Raw genomic sequence first — 21425 nt, 5'->3', positions numbered from 1 at the left:
TATTCTATTCGGATTATTTAGGAACTATTTTCAAAGCGAGAGATTAAAAGTTCCCTTGGCTCCGTTTGTTCACTTCCGCGAAATTCCGAGCCTATTCAGTGGCTGCTGAATTCGATTCGCGGAAAATTCGAACGTCTTGGGCGTTACCATAGGAATCCCCGACTTCGTTCTGGAACAGTTTAATTCGAATTCTGCATCGCAGCCTTCGATTCGGCGGCTGCTCTTTCTTCTTTGACTCTCGGAGTCTGGCTAAACTCGGTTGGCGGCTGAAACTTTGAAATTCGTAGCTCGTCCCAGCCGCAAAGGCGCATTTATAGTCGGTTTCGTTCGAGAGAGCGAACCAGGCATCCCGACTACTCGTTTTCTCTCCCGTTCCTGCTATCCGCCGTTTGCATTTAGCGTGCGAGAATCTGTCGATTCGGGAATCAACTGTGAACGTGATTATTTTATTCCCTTTTATTTCCCGTGTCATAATTTCGACAGGAGCCACAGCAAAATGTACCTTATTCGTTGCGTGAGGGAATTATTTAAATATCGTCCATTGTACTGTACAGTTCTATCAATCAGTGTTATTTTACGTGTAAAAAGAAATTGGAAAAGCAAGGTTTAAATAGTTATATGAATTCTCTTCGTTGCATTTTTGTCTTTGGACACGTGTATGTGTGTGTTTGGACACGTTTTCTGTGCCATCCGGGTCGTCAGGTGCAAATAAACGGACTCCAGTGAGTAATCGATCAGTAAACGATACTCAAAGGTAAATTTAAATATCGTATATTATCTTTTATTTATCTTTCCCGATAGATACGTAAGTTACGTATGTTTCTAGGATACGGTAGAATTTTCTGAAATTTTAACATGCTGTGTTTCTCTTCACAGCGCTTCTTTGCTGATAGACATATAGATAAATCGAATAATTCACTGTAATAGTGTTATTCAGTTGCTACTCCATGCAGAGGACAAAGGCGACAAGTGTTCTTCGCGTAGAGGAGCACCCCCGCAACACAATTATTCCAATAATGGAATTACCTTATTCTCCAGATGCAAATTCTCATAGTCCAAATCCTCGTAACTCAAAGCTTCGCAATCCAAAGCTTCGCATTCCGGAGGTGTGCAGTAAAAAGCACTGGAGTCCAAAACTTCGGGGTCCAACCTCCGCAGTTCAAAGCATCACAGTCCAAAACTTGAGAGCCCAAAGCTTCGCAGCCCAAAACTTCGTAATCCAAAGCTTTGGAGTCCAAAACTTCGGAGTCCAAACCTCCGCAGTCCAAAGCATCACAGTCCAAAACATCGGAGTCTAAAGCTTCGCAGTCCAAAACCCCGGAGTCCAAAGCATCGTAGTCCAAACCTACGGAGTCCAAAGCTTCGCACTTCAAAGCTCCGGATTCCAGGGAATCACAGTCCAAAACTTCGGGGTCCAAAGCAGGGTATTCCAAAACTTTGGAGTCCTCAACAGCACAGTTTAAAGCTTCTCAGTCCAAAACTTCGGGGTCCAAAGCATGGTAGTTCAAAGCAACACCGTCCAAAGCTTCGCAGTCCAAAACCCCGGAGTCCAAAGCATCGTAGTCAAAACCTACGGAGTCCAAAGCTTCGCACTTCAAAGCTCCGGATTTCAAAGAATCACAGTCCAAAACTTCGGGGTCCAAAGCAGGGTATTCCAAAACTTCTGAGTCCACAACAGCACAGTTTAAAGCTTCTCAGTCCAAAACTTCGGGGTCCAAAGCATGGTAGTCCAAAGCAACACCGTCCAAAGCTTCGCAGTCCAAAACCCCGAAGTCCAAAGCCCCGAAGTCCAAAGCCCCGAAGTCCAAAGCCCCGAAGTCCAAAGCATCGCAGTCCAAACCTACGGAGTCCAAAGCTTCGCATTTCAAAGCTCCGGATTCCAAAGAATCACAGTCCAAAACTTCGGGGTCCAAAGCAGGGTATTCCAAAACTTTGGAGTCCAAAGCAGCACAGTTCAAAGATACGCAGTCCAAAGCTGCGCAGTTCAAAGCTTCGCAGTTGAAAGCATCGTTAGCAGGGTATTCCAAAACTTTGGAGTCCAAAGCAGCACAGTTCAAAGATACGCAGTCCAAAGCTTCGCAGTTGAAAGCATCGCGGCCCAAAACATTCGAGTCCAAAGCTTCACAATCAAAGCCCTCGTAGTCAAAAGCTTCGGAGTCCAAAGCATCGCAGTCGAAAGCTTCGCAGTCCAAACTCTCTGAACTCACGAAAAATCGAGTAACCCTGCGAAGCTAGGGTAGAACGCTTCTAGAATCCGCAGAGATCGGGGGTAGTTTCTCGGCTGTCGACGAGGGTTTGCTCTTCCCGGGCGTGCGGAACCCGCGGAAACTGAAGGAAAACGAAGCTGCAGAAGTATCGGGGCGAAACGGGTAAAAGCGCGGACGGGCGTGGGGTGAGCGTGTTCGGGGAAAAAAGCGAGAAGACAAATATTTGTCGTAACTCCGTCCGGTTTATGGAGGCCGTGAGTTATCAGTCGGTAACTTCGACAACTTCCACCCCTTCCCGGCCGCTTTCCCCATCCTCTCTCGCGTTTTTCTTTCGCAAGTTTTTCAGCAACTCTGCGATGGAAAAATCTCCGTTGAACCGTCTTCATGGCCGTGTTAATGCCGTTCCTCCAGGACTTCCGGTTGCCGGAGGTGTCTTCTTTATCTTGGCTGTTCGTTAGGTTCGAATACTTCTGGGATCCGGTAATGGTAACCTGGTTACCATTCCGCCAATCGAGACGTTTCGTGGTCTTTCCGTAGTTTCTTGTTGATGTTGGGAATTTTACAGGAAGCTTGGGAATACCGCGAGCTTTCTGCTTTATCTTGTTATGGTTCAGACAGAGAACGAGAGAAATGGAAGAGAAGAGTGATATCACGGACTAATTATAACGCGTTTAATTTCCATTTCATTAATAGGCTGTTATCGTTATCGCTTATATTTTTAATAACAAATATTGAGAATCTCGTGGGTACGCTGGAATTGTCATATGGTTTCCCGTTTTCCGTTTTCTTTTTATTTTTATTTTTTTATTACGTACTGATATTGCGAAATAATTGTCTATTTAATTCGAATTTTATTGGCCCGAATATGCACGCCCGATGAATACGTAATGACTCATCGAATACGTAAAAATTATTCGATATCTCGTTATAGAAACTTATTTAAATTTTAATCAAATTCCGCGCGATTTGAATACAAGTTATTCATACCGATTTAAACAGAATTTCGAGTAAACGCGAATGAAATTTCGAAATTGTCCTTTATTAAAATTCCTTTGCACCCATCCCGATTCAATTTTCCCCGCGGAATATCCTGCACGGGTCTCTGACGATAGCTCAGGCCACGATTACGGTATCGCGTCGGGATAAAAATTCTTCCCGCGCCTCTAACGTGGAGAAGACAATAAATTCGCGCGAAATACAGTTAACCACGGTCCTCTCTTTGCTTTTGTTCCTCGAAACCCCGATTAAACGATCCTCCAGCGATCGATTCGACTGTGGCAGGTAAATCGAGATCCACCTTGTACCAATAATCCGTGCTTCCTAATTCTCGCAGCCTGCCCATCGGCAACACTCGCCGATAAAGAAGTACACGCCTTGCTTCCTCCATTTTCCTCGCTTTTCTCCACCGTTCCATTACTCCTTCTCGATCTACGATACAGTTCCTCTTCTTTTTAACTCGTTTCCCTTCCGGGCTCGTCCCTCCTCGGACATCGTTACAGCTGCTCGATCCTCCACCCAGTCTTCCAATTATTTCGCTCATTCCCGACGACAAAGCTACTCCGTGTCAATTAAAACCTTAACGAATTCGTTGTCCTGCACTTCTGCTCGTTTATCCGACCTGCTTTCTTCGTTTCCTTACTCGGATCGCGGCCCCGGGTATTATCGTGCGCGAACGCGAATTAAAAAGGGGTGGCTTCGGCTCGCGGTGACCCCGATACGACCGGTTAATTGGACAGAGCCTCGAAAATCCCCCTGTCGGGTGTTTTAAGAAGCTTCCACTGAGCTTCGAGGAGATCTCGAAATTCGTTAACGATTCGCACCCACGTCGCTCTCCACCGGCGACCATTGTTGCCGAGGGGGTGATCCGGGGTGTAAAGCTTGCTGTCATCGCGCGCGAAAAAGCTCGCTTGTGAAACGACGATATCGACGGGGATAATTTTCCAAAGCGGATCCCCTTTTCGGAAACATTGCGTCAATCGTTTTATCGCGCGATCAAAGTGTGCGTAGATATCGCGTTCATATTCGAAAAATCCCGCTGTCAAATCATATGGAAATTGCGAATCGAGGGGATTCGAACATTCCATGGGTGTAGAGGTGTAATTAATTTTCGCGTCCAACGTGAACTGACGAATCCTGTTATGCTAAACGAGTGTAATTTTAGTTTAAAAATTTATTTTTGAAATTTTTAATTTTAATTTGCAAAGAGAAGAGAATGTGGCTGTGAAAAATGACACGTTGCTTGGAAAGTAATTAAAAATCTGTAAACAACTGACGGTTGTTGAAGTCGGTCCCCTGGACCTCTGAAGGGGGTGCTAGAAGGAACTATAGGAAAAGGAAGGGATGCGTTTTGTCCTAGGTTCCCCAGGGCTAGCAGGCCCTGTCTTAGATGGGGTACTATTAGAAGGTCTGGAAGTTATATGTATAGGAAACGGAGGCTTTCCGGGGACTTACGAGAAAATCCTCGAACCTCCTTGAAGTTGGAAAACATCCATTGGCGAGCGTGAGAATGATGGTCGCTACAAATCTTTGACAGAGCTTTCGATAATTCGTTTTGTTGCACGAAGGCAGCTGTGGGGTTGTTTTAGTGGTTGCCTTCCCTTGGTGTGTCGAATTTATACAGATACTGAGCACCTGGGTGTGTAATAAGGAGCAATTTTGTTTATATTACACTGTAGTGATCATTATAGTAATCATTTATATCATGGTAGTGATATTACACTATCTTATTACACTGATGATTACGATTTGGATGATTGGTGCAGATGTATATTTTTCGATGTGTCGTTTTCGCTTTCCGTCTTACGTTTTCTGATAAGGAGCAACTTTGTTTATATTACACTGTAGTGATCATTCTATAGTAATCATTATAGCAATCATTTATATCAGGGTAGTGATATTATATTGTAGTGATTATTATAGTAATCATTTACATCAGGGTAGTGATATTACACTGTAGTGATCATTATATAGTGATCATTATAGTAATCGTTTATATCACGGTAGTGATATTACACTATCTTATTACACTGATGATTACGATTTGGATGATTGGTGCAGATGTATATTTTTCGGTATGTCGTCTTCGCTTTCCGTCTTCGCTTTCCGTCTTACGTCTTCTGATAAGGAACAATTTTGTTTATATTACACTATAGTGATCGTTATATGAGCCGTTCACTGCACAAATCGATTAACTCCACTTTTTGAAAAATTTTAAATTTAAGTGTCGTAGCACTTGGTATAGTGATAACTTTTTATATTTAAGCTTTTTCAAAAAGTGGAGTTAATCGATTTGTGCAGTGAACAGCTCTTATAGTGATCATTATAGTAATCGTTTATGTCACGGTAGTGATATTACACTATCTTATTATACTGATGATTACGAATTGGATGATTGGTGTAAATGTATATTTTTCGGTGTGTTGTCTTCGCCTTTCGTCTTACGTCTTCTGACGTCTTACGTGTACTGATTGACATCTAGTTTTCGTCTAACGTGATGTCTTCGAGTTCTAATTAACATCTGTCTTGTCTAGTCGTGTTCTGTCTGGTCTCTCCTCACGGTTTGCATTGATTGGTTTAGAGTGGTTGTGAATGAAGGAAAGATAGAGTTTTTGATTGAACAGAGGTGTTTTGGCAGGACCTTTGGTTGAGTAGTGGGAAAATATCAGAGAAGTTTCATTTTGGTATTACTTTGGTCATGATTTATGAGTGGACGTCTATTTAACGTTTCTCTATATCAGTCACACGTGCATCCCGCCTGTTGAGCCTGGTCATAGGTAACGTTATCCATAATCTGTATCCTTGAGTGAATTATAATTCTTAATCCTCACGGAGTACGGCAAAGCACGTCTATCCTTCGTTATTGTCATCGCAATACGTTTCATCGTCGTTGTACCTGTGAATCAAGCGTTAAAACGAGAATCTGTTAGGTTCAACCCGGCTCTCAGACTCTCATGTACTATCCAACGGGGCTCTATAATCGATAGTCCTAGTTGGGAATAAACTTCACACGCCTTCCTGTGCCCCAAAGCTCTGCCAAGGTACCGGGGAACGTGGTCCGCGATAAGTCCTGCTTCGAGGCGATCTACCCCGTCCTTAATACCCCCGAAGAGATATTAATTCGCCAATTATCGGTGAAACATAGTCGGCCCGTAATAAACTCTGTCGAGATTATCGGCGTAGATTAGGCGTAGCTGGGTGTCCTGCGCGATATTAAGGCACGGCCACGTGGAAATCAATTTCCCGCAAGATGTTCCTCTGCTGGACCCTGGTCCACTCCTAGCAACTACGCTTCAACGTTCCTAAAACTGTCCCAAGATGTTCTTTATCCTCCCAAACAGGCTATCGCGTCCGAGAAACCGACCTGGAACTGCTATTCCTACCCTACTTCTCTTGCCGGCCACCTAAAATTAACACAGCAAGAGGAAACGTCCGGAAGCATCCCACCATGTTCCTTTCTAGACTCAGATGCGAGCAATTACGCTCTAACTGTCTCAAAACTGTCCTGAGATCTTCTTCGTCCTCCCAAACAGGCTACCGTATCCGAGAAACAGACCTGGAACCCCCAACCCCACTTTTCTTCTTAACCGCCCAAGATTAACACGCGAAGAGACAACGTCCGCAACCATTGTCCCCCTCCTTATCCCCAAGCACGAGAATGAACGCACCGAAGGCAAAACCTTTTTCCAAGCTCGCTTGAACCGTTCGAGTCCGCAGCGTGGACAAATTGGTCCCCGGACTGGCGGTCACAGAGCGGGACGAAAAAAGGAGAGGAAGAGGGAAGAAAATGAAAAGGTGACGGGTAGACCACAGTGGAATCGACGTTAATCAAGAACGTACCGGTCGTAAAGCAGCATGGAAGAGAAAGAAAAGAGAGCAGTCATTCGGCCCATCTGGCTTGTCGTCGAAATTAAAGGCTCTCTCGCACGTGTTCCGCGGCACGTGGTGCTGGTCTGGCGCGGATGCCTAGAGCTTGATCTAGACTACTGCCGTTTTCGACTTGCTCCTGCGTCCACCATGTTAATCCCACCCCCTGGACCGTTGATAGCCTCCACTGAATTTTAATGCGAATATTTACCAACCCGACAGGAGCACTGCATTAGGCGAGTCTGTGAAATTATCCGGACCCCGAGCTTCTCGTGATTATATCAGGGGGTACCGGTCACAACGGTCACAGCGTTTAGGGAGAATTCGGGTAAGGGTTGCAGGCAGCAAGTTTATCGTAATTTCTGGAGGGACGAGTCCCTCGTGACTTGATTGGCTACCTTTGTACAGGCGACTGGGGCACCAGAAAGGTCTAGGATCGACGAGTTTGGACTCGTGTCTGGTTTTATTTACCAGTTTACTGTCAAGCTGCGCGGATGTACAAGTGTACCGTGACGAAAGACCCCGCGGAATGATATTCCGCAGAGCGGAAATATGGGATTAATTAAACGCTCAGAGTTCTGTTTGAATAATTGGAGGGACCGTGCATTGTTCTTGATTATACCGTTCTCGGAATCCAGTCTCTGTCATCTCTCGCGCTCTGATATTTGCGGATTACCTTATCCCGTGTTCTTCGGAAAATCAATTTGGAAATACCTGTAGGAACGCATCCGTGGATGCGGAAAAGGATAGGCCAGATATTGTTCCCACTCCTAGAAACATAGAGGGTCCAAAGTCAATGGGGGTCCAGTTTATGTCTTTACGGCCTAGCATTCCATGACTCGTGGACACGCGGACCATCTCGAATTTTTGTGCCGGGCTTTGGAAAAAACAGTTCGTTCGCGAATTAAGTTTGGGGCAGAGCTTTTCGAAGACAGATACCGTGCCCTCTGTACCAGCCCCCATCTCGTAGTAAAGCTAGTATTAACGCGACATAGTGCTTTCGTTCTTTAATGCCCACGACATAGGTTCATTTCTATTTTATAGCATATATAATCGTATTTCGTTGTGCTAGTACTACTACTATAGCACTATAGTAATATAGTATAGTATAGTAATATAGTACCCAGTACTATATAGATATTCCTAGTTACCTAGTTAGTGCCTACTATACTTAAGTATTCCCACTACTATAGTACTATAGTAATATAGTATAGTATAGTAATATATTATAGAAGTATAGTATAATATAGTAATATAGTATAGTGCAGTACTATAGTACCTTGTACTATATAGTAATTCCCAGTTACCTAGTTAGTTCCTACTATATCTAGGTATTCCTTCATACGCAACAGTGGCCTCTGTCTTCGGATCACAGGCTAGTCTCTCACGAAAGTTCTTCCTAGCCAGACTTGAACCGAAGCGCCGCGAAATGGCGAGGAAACAAAATGGCGCGAGGATAATTGCCTCCGACGGTGCTCGAGAATGCTAACAAGCAGGGGTCGCGTTTCCAGACTGGGATATAGTATCCCTCGCGGCATTATTATCGATCTCTGAGGGCAGAAAAATCTTTGGGCGGGCTTAAAGGGAGAATGGAGCGTGCAGGGTCGTAGCGGAGATCGATGCAATAAGAAAGAAGGTTCCTCCGGAATGGCCACTCGTGAACGTTGGAGTGCACTCGTGGCTCGGACCAGCGTCGAAATATATCGGCAAAGATATGAATTATGCCGTTGAAACGTGACTGTTTGCCCCGGCGTAATTGCGTCGAAAGAGTTTCGGGCTGGCGGGAAGGTTTATCGGCTCGTTAAATCGAATTTACTGGATTCATCGTTTAATTCGCTGTGCGGCCGCGTGCACGTGCCTGCTCGCGGTATTTACATAAACCGATAATCGTTAGCTCGCACGCCGCCGGCCCGAGGAATTTAATAACGGCGTTCTCGTTGCTCGTTTCACGCTCTCGTTACCTATTTCGCCGACGAACCGCGACCAGGATACGGGGGATCTAAGGGTGGTCCCGAGGGTGCAAAATTTTCCCCCGATTCCGCGCAATTCGCATACCTTCGCCAACTAGCCACTGTTTCATTTTTCGTTCTCTCCCATGCGATTTAGGAACTTTACCACGCCAGTGCGACTGATGGTTTCTATCTATTCTGATCCTCCAATCGGTTATAGTACCGATAACGATCCCAAAAAATATTCGGAAATAATCCAAATTCGTAAAATTGTATAAAATAAATCTGGAAGTATTTAGTATGACGAATCGCAAATTATTTTTCAGGACATCAGAGTTGGAAATTATTTACTACGACTCAAGAACGATGATAAATTTAAGTATACTGAAATTTATAAATTATAATAAATTATATTCATAAATTTATAAATTATAAATTCAAGTATACTGAAAGAGAGGGAAACGAAGAATCCGTGCATACTTACCTGGAGCAAAATTAACCCTTCGCACTCGACAATCCTTTGGCTAGGGAAATCTAAAAAGTCAAAGATCGCTATCGAGCTGCCAATAATTTTTCGAGCAATAAATCAAAAATCGTATAATAATTACTACATAGAGTTATTTAATTTCGATACCTCGCACACTGTTGCATTATTTCAAATTTGATATATTAATTAATATCGATCCATAAAATTTTATCAAAGGGTGTCTAAGGATAGCCTCTCGAGTGCCAAGGGTTAATCTTCCAAAATTTGACACGGTAGAACAAGGAGGATCGAAAAGAATGAACACCGCTGATCGAATCGTACTTCGTATGGTAATTTATTACAATTTGTACAGATTACAAATCGGTACCTATGGTGTCGCGTTCCTCGTTAGACATCTTAAAAGGAGCGGATATTGAGCAGAACGCCGTTCGTCGCTAACGTTATTCGTACTCAGTTAATATTAATTACCCCTGTATGTTATACCTATATATCCTCGACGCTCGATGAACACTGGGGTTGCTAAACGAACACGCGCTTAACCGGAACCCAATCGGAACGAAGATCACCAACGGAAACAAAGACGAAAAAGGACAATGACCGGAAATGAAGAACGAAGCAAGACGGTCAGCGTGCCCGACCGCCATTTTGTCTTCTCGCAGGGGCGTGCATCGCGTACAGGAGGTTACAACGAGACTTCCGTCCGTTTTCCCTCGATCTCGACCGATCAGGCGGTGCTCGTCGTTCCTCTTCGTATAAATTTGAGAAAATCGGGTGAACAATCGTCTCTCGTCGAGTGAAACTCGCTCGCATCGCCTTTCTCCGCGTGGGGAAATAGGACTTGACGCGTATTGCCCGCGGAACGAGAGTTACATGTATGTATACGTGTATATTTATATATATTTAGGCGAGAATTTCCTCGTCGATATCCCTGCTCGATATTCATCTCGACGTTGCCTCGACCTCCCGCTTAACACACAGGCCCACTCGTGAATAAAAATCAATTGTTATTCGAGCTATCTACTCCATACATAGTAACATACATAACTGGAAGCCCTAGACTACTAGGTTTTACATGGACGATGTTTTTTCTCTTTCTTTCTTTTTTTTTTCTTTTCTTGTTTTTTTAAACCGGGTCAGACAGTGGCAGCGGTGTACTGGTGGACGCGTACGAGCTACCTGCCGGCGAGGATCGGCTCCGACGAGCTGCTGGTCGGCGCCACGGTCATCGTCATCGAAGAGGAGAGAAGAAACACGATCGCTGCCAGGGCTAGCATCATCGTCGTCGCGGTAGTCCAGGTCGGGCTTGGGTTTGCGGAACTGATGCCGCCTGTAAATTAAAAGAAAGATAAATTAACCCCTTGCACTACGAATTCACCCTATGCACTCGGCAGGCAATTTTGGAATTTTCCAAATTACAAAGATCGATGTTAATTGATATGTCAGATTTTGAATAGTACAACGATACGTGGAATTTGGAAGTAAAATTATTCTACGATTTCAAATATCGTTGACTTCCTAGCAGAAAGTCCTGAAATTGCTATTTCCTTGGGATGAAGAAATTGCCGAGTGCAGAGGGTTAATTATCAAGTATTAAAGAAGCGTTTAATTCAATCACGGTATATTTATTTTGCGAGATAAAAATTTTAGAAGTTCTTGGAATCTGGTGCCTGTCAAGATGTGTCGCGAGGTCCCAATCGCGAAGTTTGACGCAAAGTAGGCTAGTTATTACAGTGCAAAGAGTTAAATTTTGCGAGATAAAAATTTTAGAAATTCTTCGAATCTGGTGCCTGTCAAGATGTGACGCGAGGTCCCAATCGCGAAGTTTGACGCTAGGTAGGCTAGTTATTACAGTGCAAAGAGTTAAATTTTGCGAGATAAAAATTTTAGAAATTCTTCGAATCTGGTGCCTGTCAAGACGCATTAAGCGTGGATCCCAATCGCGAGGTTTGACACAAAGTAGGCTAGTTATTACAGTGCAAAGAGTTAAATTTTGCGAGATAAAAATTTTAGAAATTCTTCGAATCTGGTGCCTGTCAAGACGCATTAAGCGTGGATCCCAATCGCGAGGTTTGACACAAAGTAGGCTAGTTATTACAGTGCAAAGAGTTAAATTTTGCGAGATAAAAATTTTAGAAATTCTTCGAATCTGGTGCCTGTCAAGACGTATTAAGCGTGGATCCCAATAGCGAGGTTTGACAAAGTAGACTGGCTTTCGCAGTGCAAAGGGTTAAATTTCCCGAGATTTGAACCCATCGTTGCTAGGAAGTGTCCTCGAAAGATATTTTGTCGAATTGGATATCTCGAGATGCATTACTCAGGATCAGGGGGATGAAAGGTTTATTATCTTGGCGGCTAGTCGATGCATGAATAATTAAGGTCCGTTCTCAAGCACCTTAAAGCGTTGCTCGGTTTTCAATACGGATTGACGCGTCGTAAACCCGCGCGAACGCCAGATTTCCGATAATCTGGCTACAGTTGGAGCGCAAGATTGCGAGCTAGATTTCCCGGGGGTAAGGGCGTCTGAAACGTCTCGGCATTTAATACCAGCGCCCTCTCTATGCGCCCGGTTTGTACCCGCTGAATGAAAATTTAACACGCCACCCGATATACGTACACTTATTCCTCTTCCTTCTGGAATCCTCCACTCGTTCTCTCGAATTTCCCTGGCTCCGCGAACGCTGCCATTTCTGCACCTTTTCGACCGAAAAAATTCCATCTATCGAACGACTATCGATCATCGGATAGCAAAGGGGAGATCGGAAACCGAAATATCGTTTCGTCGACTTGACTCCTCGAAAACCGGTCAAATTTCGCGACAAACAATATCGCGATGCCACGGAATACCATTGGAAAAAGGTTCCCGCGAATTTTCCGAGTCGGGTGTCAAAGTGGATTCACCGAAAATCGGTTGAAAAGCCGACGATGGTGTCGGAGGACGTGGAAATTAGCGGAGAAAATGGACGCGAACGTGGGGGTTCCTTTGAGGCAGTTAAAAATGGAGTTGAACGAAGGGTTGAAATGTCAAGGGAAGAATTAATCCCGCGATAGCCTCGGATGGCGGCGCGGCCATATCGAAAATCCATTTGCCGCAGACTTCCGGAAGCGTGCGGTATTAATCAAACTCTGTCGCGGTTCCATCGGGGCCGGCGTGTTACCGGTCACCCTCGTGTGGAACCCCAGGCTCTCCTCTCCAATTAGAAGCTCGACCGAGCGATCTCGCGACACCCCCTCCTGTGCCCCCCTTTCTTAATTACAACCGAATAAAAGCGATGAAAAAAGCAGAGGGAAATGGAAAAATCGAAGTAACTATGGGAGACACGTGTATGTATGTACATTCACATAGAAATAATGAAAAATGTACCTGCATCGTCAATATTTATCTTCCTTTATTAACGTGGATTTACAGATATTTCAAGAAGTACCAGGAATTTAATATTTCACGCATGCACGTCGCATTTAGATTACTTCGTAATAACAATTCCGGGTTCTTTGGTGGAAAAAGAAAATTAAGAGTTGTAATATAAATACAGAAATTTTTGGAGTAACTTTTTGCCGGTCAAAAATTGCAGTAAAATCGATGGGAAACGACGATTCGAGTCGCAGCAATTTTTCTGCTGCTTAAACGGGGTCTGTCGGGGAAAAATTATTACTATAAGCTGACACAGTTCGAAGAGCTTTGCTCCTGTCACGATTTCACCTACGTATGTCCGGTAATATTTGCAAACAAAAAAAGGGAAAAACGGGGAATTGATCCATGTGTAATTCGTCATGCTTTACGTACTGGTGTGCTTTCATTAGAATCCGAATTTTCCAGCCAGAGTACTCTCTGGAAATAAATATGTATATCGTTGAAATGAATTTTTTCGCGAGCCACTGTACACGTCGTTGAATTATTTCCAATTTTACTGGCATAATCCCGGAGCTTTCTCCTTACTACGCGTGGTTTGAAACGGTTCATTTCGACGTATCATGAATATCTCAGTTGGACGCGAGAAACGCAGGCGTTCGGATACTTTTGTGCGCGAGTGCAGGTAACTCGGCTCGTTATTTCCGGCAAAAATGTCGAGTCCTCCGCTTCCGGTCGCTTTGCCAAGTCCTCGCCACGGCCGCGAGCCCGTTTCCGTAAACTTGGCCGCTACTTTTTAAGCCTTAATCCTGAATTATTTGCCAAAGGGCGCGCCAGTTGGAGGGGTCGCGGCGGTTCGTTTTTCCGCCATTGGTGCCGCGATAAATTGAACAGTTGCCCGCGCTTGAAACGGTCGGTGGTTACCTAGAAAGGGCCAATTAGGGGCGCGAGTCAATTGGAGGCGAAATAAAAATGTCCCGCTCTCTCGGGCTTGTTAAAGCGTTCGAATTTTCCGCTTAAAGTGCTCAGCCAATAACCGGTTCTTCGCGAACGTTCCTCGTGAAGGGCCTCTGCGAATTTTCACTTTGTCACGGATTTAATCTTTCGTCGAATCAACGGTGCAATTTTTAAACGCCACTCCGTTCTCTGTCTATCCTCTCTCCTTTCTTCTCCGGCGAATTGTCTCGAAAGTTTATGGCGCACGAATTAACGTGCAACGATTCATGAAAGGAGGGTGTGCTCGATGTTTCTGTGGTTAGGTTTAATGTGAGAGCGGTGACGTGTGTCGATTTGACTCCCGACAATAATGGTGATGCACGTCGGATGGACTCTGTATCGTCAGAAGTGAGATCTAGGTATCCGTCAGTAATATACTTACAAGATTTAGGTATCCTGGATTACGTCAAATTGACGTCATGTTTGTACTACCGACAGAGAGTTAATTTGATGTCAAATCACCATTATCGACGTCACGCTGCCACTAGTGCTGCGAAAACAGTGGGCACTACTTGAAGGTACAAGGGAGAACAGCCATCGTCGAATGTCTTTTGATTTTCATCATTTTGGTTCCTTTGGAATCCTACTTTCTGTCAGTCTGACGTGGACTTGAATAGATAGTATCTTTTTGGATAGAAGAAGCATATAGTCTCTATAGCCTTTATTGAGTTTCCGGTACAGAGAGTTTAAATTGGTGGACTTTGATAAGGTTGAATACTACTGATTTAATTTTAAATGATAATTATAGAATTTAACACTGGATTGACAGGGACGCGTCATTTTGACGTATTCCCAATTTCACGAGGATGAAACCGTCTAGATTTAAATAAAAATAATCCCTAGGAATATTACAAATGTTATATAAATATGTACATCTTGTAGTATCATTTATAAGTTAATAGTGCCTAATTATATTGCATTTAAAGTTGTTCTTTTAAGGAAAAATTTCTGATTCCGTTCATGTTCAAATAGATATACAAGCAATATCCCTAAACCTAGTGTTAAAGTGTGATCGCGCAATGTCGTCGTTCAGACTAAAAGGTCTTGGGGCATATCAGTCGATATTCGTATTTTCTATTTTGGGATCACCAGAAAAGTCCCCAAGAAATATCACCAGAAAATATCCCCAGAAAATGTCACTAGAAAATGTCACCAGAAAATGTCACTAGAAAATGTCACCAAAAATACCACCAGAAAATGTCACTAGAAAATGTCACTAAATCGATATGGATCGTTTTTCTGCCGCTTAGAAGCTTCGATTTCACGACTGTGGAATATCTCCGACCACGGATCTCCGAAGAACCGTCTCTGGGCCGGCACAAAGGCGAGTTGGCAGGAAACCACGTTCTTGCCGGACCGTTTTTAAGTCGCAGTTTGTCTCGCGAAGATTTTGCTACGCGCCGGGCGTGCGGGGTGAGTCGCGGGGAATCGCATTAGGGGCGACGCGGCCGCGGCGATTAAATTTTCAAGAAACAAGAAGAAAAGTAACAGCCAGCGACAGAGGAACGAGCCAGCCCGCGAAAAAAGCAAATTACCTGGCCCCGCGTCGAATAACGCAGTCTTGATGGGGACAATCTCGAAAAATGGCCTATTCGCGTCTCCCTCCTAAATAATGCATCTGGATGAAAGGTGTGCACCGTGGGTAATTTTCTTTTTTTTTCCGAATTTCTGTTCGCGGATAATTTCATTTATCGAAATAAAATTACAGAATGGCGGAAATAAACGCGCCATTTTGTGTTCCCGTTTGCTCGTTCCTTCGACTGATTTTTCCTTTCCCACAATTTTCTCGCGATCTTCGAAGCTGTCCAAATAAAACTTTATATTTCGCGCGATATAATTCTGCAAGTTTTTTATTTTCCTTTTTCTATTATTTTATCTATGCGTTCCATGCTGCGCCATTTTCCGTGGTTTCCAATTTCTGCCCTGCACCACTAAATGGCGCGTGCTATTTATTGAAAGACTTGGCTGTAACGTTGCAGTTTTAAATGCAATGTTAGCGAAATGAAAGGATTTCCTTGTATTTATGGTTTGTTTGTTTATTTACATTTTTCCGTTGTTTGTTTATTATCGTTTCGGATTTATTCCTTTATGCGTGTGTGTTACGGTCGGCTACGGAACCCCAATGCGGTACCATTGTTACAACAATAGCAATGGAACGAAATCCGTGTAATTTCTTCAGTTTCCGTGACCAGGTGTTCTAATCAAAATTTTTCGCATCCCAGTTTCCCTCCGACGGGAAATTAGCTAATTAGCTTCGGAATATCCGATCTAATTAATTACATAATCCTCTTTACTATCTTTGTTTATTAACAAACTATTGCTACGAAGATTATAACCTATAAGATTTCACTAACGTGTATTCCACGGTAATCCTATTCCTAGAGACCGCACTTTGGAAACGAACGTGTCTGACCATATACGAACCAGTTCCACTAGCCACCTCATTAACCGCTCTTTCTCTTCCAGCAAAGTGGAGCAGCAATAAATACCCAATCTAATTAATTACGATGTCCTATTTACTATCTTTATTTGTTAACAAACCGTTGCTTCGTCGATTATAACCGATCAGATTTCACTAACGTGTATTCCACGGTAATCCTATTCCTAGAGATCACACTTTGGAAACGAACGTGTCTGACCATATACGAACCGATTCCACTAACCACCTCATTAACCACTCTTGCAGCAAAGTAGAGCAGCAATAACCCAATTCGACTAATTTACCAGGCTCTCGATTAAAGGAATTAGAGAAACGTGCCAGTAATTACCCCAAAAAAGTTCTTTCACCCTATTTAAATATTTTATTCCGCGAAATAATATCGCTGCTCTGAAAATGGAAAAACAATTCTCCAACAATTCTGGCTGAATTACAAAGAATCGCGACGTTTACGGTTACAGGTCGAATCGCGGTGCAGGTCTGGGGGAAGTGGATTGCCAGTCGCCAGACCTTCCGGAACCCGTTCGAACAGGGGTAACTATTTAAACTACCCACCGACCCCTCGATACTCTCTGTTAATAATTATTCCGCTGGCCGGGAATCGTTTACATACAAACGGGCATTACTATGAAAACGTTATTACCGGCGAAATTACGGCGCGACCGTGCGTGAATCGCGAAACATTATACAGGGGGGTCCGCCGATCGAATCGTTACGAAAATGATTTCTATCTGGCACGCTCTGCCACGTCCCATTGCGGAGGAAGCTACGGACCGGTATCACTTCCGGCGACCAGCGTGGCAATTTCACGGCATATGGAAAATAATCTTCTTGCTCCGTGGTTTCATATTTTCCGTAATGAATTCGCCTTTTATACCCCCTGCTCTTACGTCTGGCTCAAGTTTCCCGGTGTACCGTGCCGGGAAATATCGTGGAACGTTCTCAAGAGTTTCCTGAGAGACTAATAACTGCCGAAGGGAAATTAGTTACCAGGAATTCGCAGTTTTTATTCCTTTCGCGAGAAAAATCGATAGGTTCCTGATTGCCGTGCCGGGGTACGGCTGCGCTTGGTCTTAGCATAGCCGAATCCTTGGAGAAAGCTGTAGTACTTTCTTCTTTAAAGTTATACACTTGTATGAAAAATCTTGGCAGTATTTCCAATCTTCAGCTTCAAAAATCTAGATTAATCATACTACCCTACGCTATCTTAATAAGTAGGTTATTTAAAACTAGCTTAAGACGGTCTTCCACTTAACTCACTAGCGCCACCACGACCCGTATCTACAGTGAACTTATCGTAACTGTCGTACATATTATTTTCTGATTTTAACGATACAATCTGACAATTCTCTTCTTATTATTGTAGAGACTTTGGTGGTGGTAAATAATACTAACTATTTATTAGTAATAAAATAATAATACAATATATGGTGACGATTAAGGCTACGTATATAGATGTATCGACTACAACTACAACTAAGACTACAACTTGACTTAGCAACGCAATTACAATTCAGCCTGGTACAACTAAAATACAACTAACCAACAACTCTCTCCTAAGACTTCTCCTGCAACTCTTCCTAAGCATTCTTTTTACACGCACTCCTTACAGCCTTGCCCTCAGCGGGCCACGCAGCCCAAACACTTAGACGCATTCCTAGAGACACTCTTCACTTGCAACCGATACATCCATGAACATCCCGTCTACACGATCCTAGCGCACAGTCAGTCATCCTTCCACACGCACTCTAGAAAATACGCTCGAGCCAAACCCAAGCTCATCATCCTGCGATACCACATTATGAATTTCATATTATTAGCACGATGTCATTGCCAAAATTTTCGTACTGTTTCCCTATATTTTCTTAAAAAAACCTGCACCGTGATCGCGATGAAACAACGTTTCCCTGACGGTTCGTGGACCTCTAATCCGAGAGCACAGTCCATTCGCCGCGAAAAGAATTCCGCCGAAACTGAAGCCCCATCTCCATTCGATTCAATTCTCACGATCGATTCGCCCCAAAAGCAGCTTCTCCTGGTCTTCGAACATCCACTCCATGGCAATCATCCGCACGCTTCGGCATATTACTCGGCGCGAGGATCAAAAACTGAGAATGAAACGTGGCTGGGATGCGATGCCGTGCGACGCGATCCTACGTCGGCGTGGAACAGCGAAAAAGCGCGATAGAGAAAGGAGAAAAAAAGGAAGGAAAAAGAGCGGAAAAAATAGAGAGAAAAATGGAAAAGGGGGGAAAATGGGGGGGACGGAAAGAAAAAAACGAAAGAGGAATCGTCAGTGCGCGCCTAGCCAAATCCAATTAATCGAATATCGATCGTCGGGGATCCGGGTCTGATCCCCTCAACCCCCGAGTCGCCCTGTTTCGTTTTTCTCCAGGCGTCCTGACGGTCGCCGTACCCGTTCATTACGGAAACAGTGACCCGCCTACCTGGACAAACCGTGCGATTCCAGCTTTATGAAACGCCGGATATTTCGCTCAGAGGCGTCCTTTATCGGCCGACGGTATCCATGGGTAGAGGGCTAATAAACTTTCACGCGGGATTGCCGCGGTCAAGGCAAAAGAAGCAGAGAGAAGCACCCTAGCGGAGGAAAGGTACAGGAAAAGGGGAAGTTCAGCTTCGATCAGAGGTTCGGTGGTGAACTTGGCGTGTGAATTATACGGGGTGGTGTGGAAATTCCAGATGGAGGGTGGAAGAGACGAGTTTCTTTGGTTCTTCGTTGACAGGACGTTTGTCAAAAGAGGAACCATTACCAATATTATTCCTCGACCCTAGGGGAATATCAGCGATCTATGCACGCCATTGTTGTTCCTCGTTGCTTGTGATAATTAATCGTTGACTATTTTCGCGTCGAAGGAAGAAGTTGAATGTATACTTATGACACTGTACACGATTGAACGAGAATTGGCAGGAAATAGGAACAGAAGATCATTCACATGATCCTTGGTATGACCGCAGATAAGTGACTGTTGAACCCTGAGTTATCCCTGATTAGGGTTCTTTGATGACGCACATGCATCCCAGTGTAGGGATCTGGATATTACGTTTCGGCCCTGGTCTGGCCATGCGTTGTTTCTACTCCTTGCCAGTTCTCGTTGTACCGGGTATGGAACTACAAGAAGGTGTCAAAATGACATGTTTTAGACTTTTTATCTTTACAATTACTGAGAGTATACGGTTGCTTATGGCAAAATTAGTATCGATTTTTATTCGAGAGTGATTGTAATTACTTATATTCTTTTATTTTCATTGCACTGCTTTAATTATCGCGAATAATGTATATCATATTTAGGCACTTGTTACAGATCGGGAATCCTAATCATTAACGAAAAAATATTGATACCGAACCACGTTAATTTAGTTTGGTAAGGTTTATGGGAATGTTCTAAAAATTTAATTGTCATTGGTAAATAAAAAATTTAAAGAGGAGGAGGGGTTGAAGAGACACGAACTCATAAATCAATGATTAAGATGTCTCTGTAAATCTTGTCTGTCAATTTTTATTCGATCGTGATCTTAATTACGTATACCCTTTTATTTTCATTGCATTTCTTTAATTATCACGAATAATATATATAATATTTAGGCACTCGTTACAGATCGGGAATCCTAATTATTAGCGAAGAGATGTTGATACCTAGCCACGTTAATTTAGTTTGGTAAGGTTTATGGGAATGCTGTAAAAATTTAATTGTTATTGGTAAATAGGAAATTCTTGGAAAAAGAGTGGTTGAAGAGACACGAACTCATGGACCAACGAGTAAGATTTCTCTGTAAACCTTCTCTGTCAATTTTTATTCGATGATGATCGTAATTACGTATACTCTTTTATTTTCATTGTACTGTTCGTATATTATATTTAGGTACTCGTTATAATAAGTAGTGAATTTATGGAGGGGAAGTTGAAGAGACCCGAACTCGTGCATCAACGACTAAAATGTCTGCTATAAACGCTACTCTCCGATCCTATTATTATTTCCTCGTTATTTCCGGATCATTCCGAAATTTTTCGCGACAGTGCCACAAATTCCGTTTCAATATACATATTTCTGGCTCCCGAGACCCGGGTCAGAAATCAAAGTAGACTGCAGGAAACGGGGAATGAACTCGAGGGGGGGATGACGTGGTTCGATCGCGCGTTTCTCATTTTCCTTTTTCCATATCTCGCTTCCTCGGTCCTCGATACTGCCTGTCTTTGTCCTAGGTCGCTTTATCTGTCCAATGAGCCGTGTGATTAAAAAACGTTGTAACCAATCGATGGGAAATTATCGAGCCTGGGTTGGTTCGCTGATCCTGCGACCGGGGTACACTAGACGGTCGGAGAGAAACGGGTATCCTCCCAGGATAGCGAAACTTTCTTACCATTCTCTTGCCACTTTCCGGGCTCCCAACTCCTTCGATCAGGGAGTCAAGCATACGTGAACCACCCTTAACGATCGAATCTTAAAAAGAAACTTCGATCTTTACTTTTTCCCTCTCTTTTGCTCTCCCACCGCCTCGGGTGCCAAGTTCCATCGGGATCGGGGACCAATGGCGCTTGCACCTCGGTAAAGTCCAAGTGATCGTTGTTCCTCAGGTGACAACCCCATTGCGAGTCTCGGTCTACCATAAAATGGCTGTAATTCCTAGTCCAACCGACGTCGTTAATTTTAATTCACTCGACGACGGTGTAACCATCTATGGTTGAAGAACGATAAATCAGGGTTCTGATATTCGCTACGACCACCGTTTAGCGGTTATAAGAGTCTCGAGAATAGCTTGGGAAGCAGGTAGGAACGAAGAGGGAGGGAAATAAAGGTGGGGTTTCAATGGAAAATCAAATTGGAACCGTAGCGTTTAAGAAGCCGAGGTTGGAAGAAAGGAATATTAAAGGCTCTTCAATTAACTTTAAATTGCCGGGAAAAAGGGGGAAAAAATATTTCCAACTTCTTCATTAACTTCCTATTAGCCGAAAGATACTCGCGAGTCTTTAATTAACCTTCGACTAGTCGCGGGAAGAGAATTTAAATCCGAGGAAATCCGAGTACGTATCGTTTCCATATCGCGGTCCATTGTTCCTATCTAACCTTCGTTTTTCGATGGAAAAAGTACCAGGATTCTCTGATGAGGTTCCAATTAGCCG

The 21425-nt window shown here is 43.6% G+C and overlaps 1 protein-coding gene across 1 annotated transcript in view; it reads right to left on the bottom strand.

The window, feature by feature from the left end:
- Positions 1-10672: 10672 nt before the first annotated feature.
- The window catches only part of LOC108546709 (uncharacterized), a 224262-nt gene continuing 213509 nt past the window's right edge, over positions 10673-21425 (bottom strand). Inside the window, exon 6 of the mRNA XM_017898932.1 lies at positions 10673-10833. Coding sequence (XP_017754421.1) covers positions 10679-10833 — 155 coding nt within the window. The 3' untranslated portion in view covers positions 10673-10678. The remainder of the gene's footprint in view (positions 10834-21425) is intronic.

Source organism: Eufriesea mexicana, unplaced genomic scaffold, assembly GCF_001483705.2.
Source record: "Eufriesea mexicana isolate 0111107269 unplaced genomic scaffold, ASM148370v2 scaffold759, whole genome shotgun sequence".
Lineage (NCBI taxonomy): Eukaryota > Metazoa > Arthropoda > Insecta > Hymenoptera > Apidae > Eufriesea > Eufriesea mexicana.
Note: the sequence above shows the minus strand (reverse complement) of the source record. Positions and strands in the feature narration are given on the sequence as shown.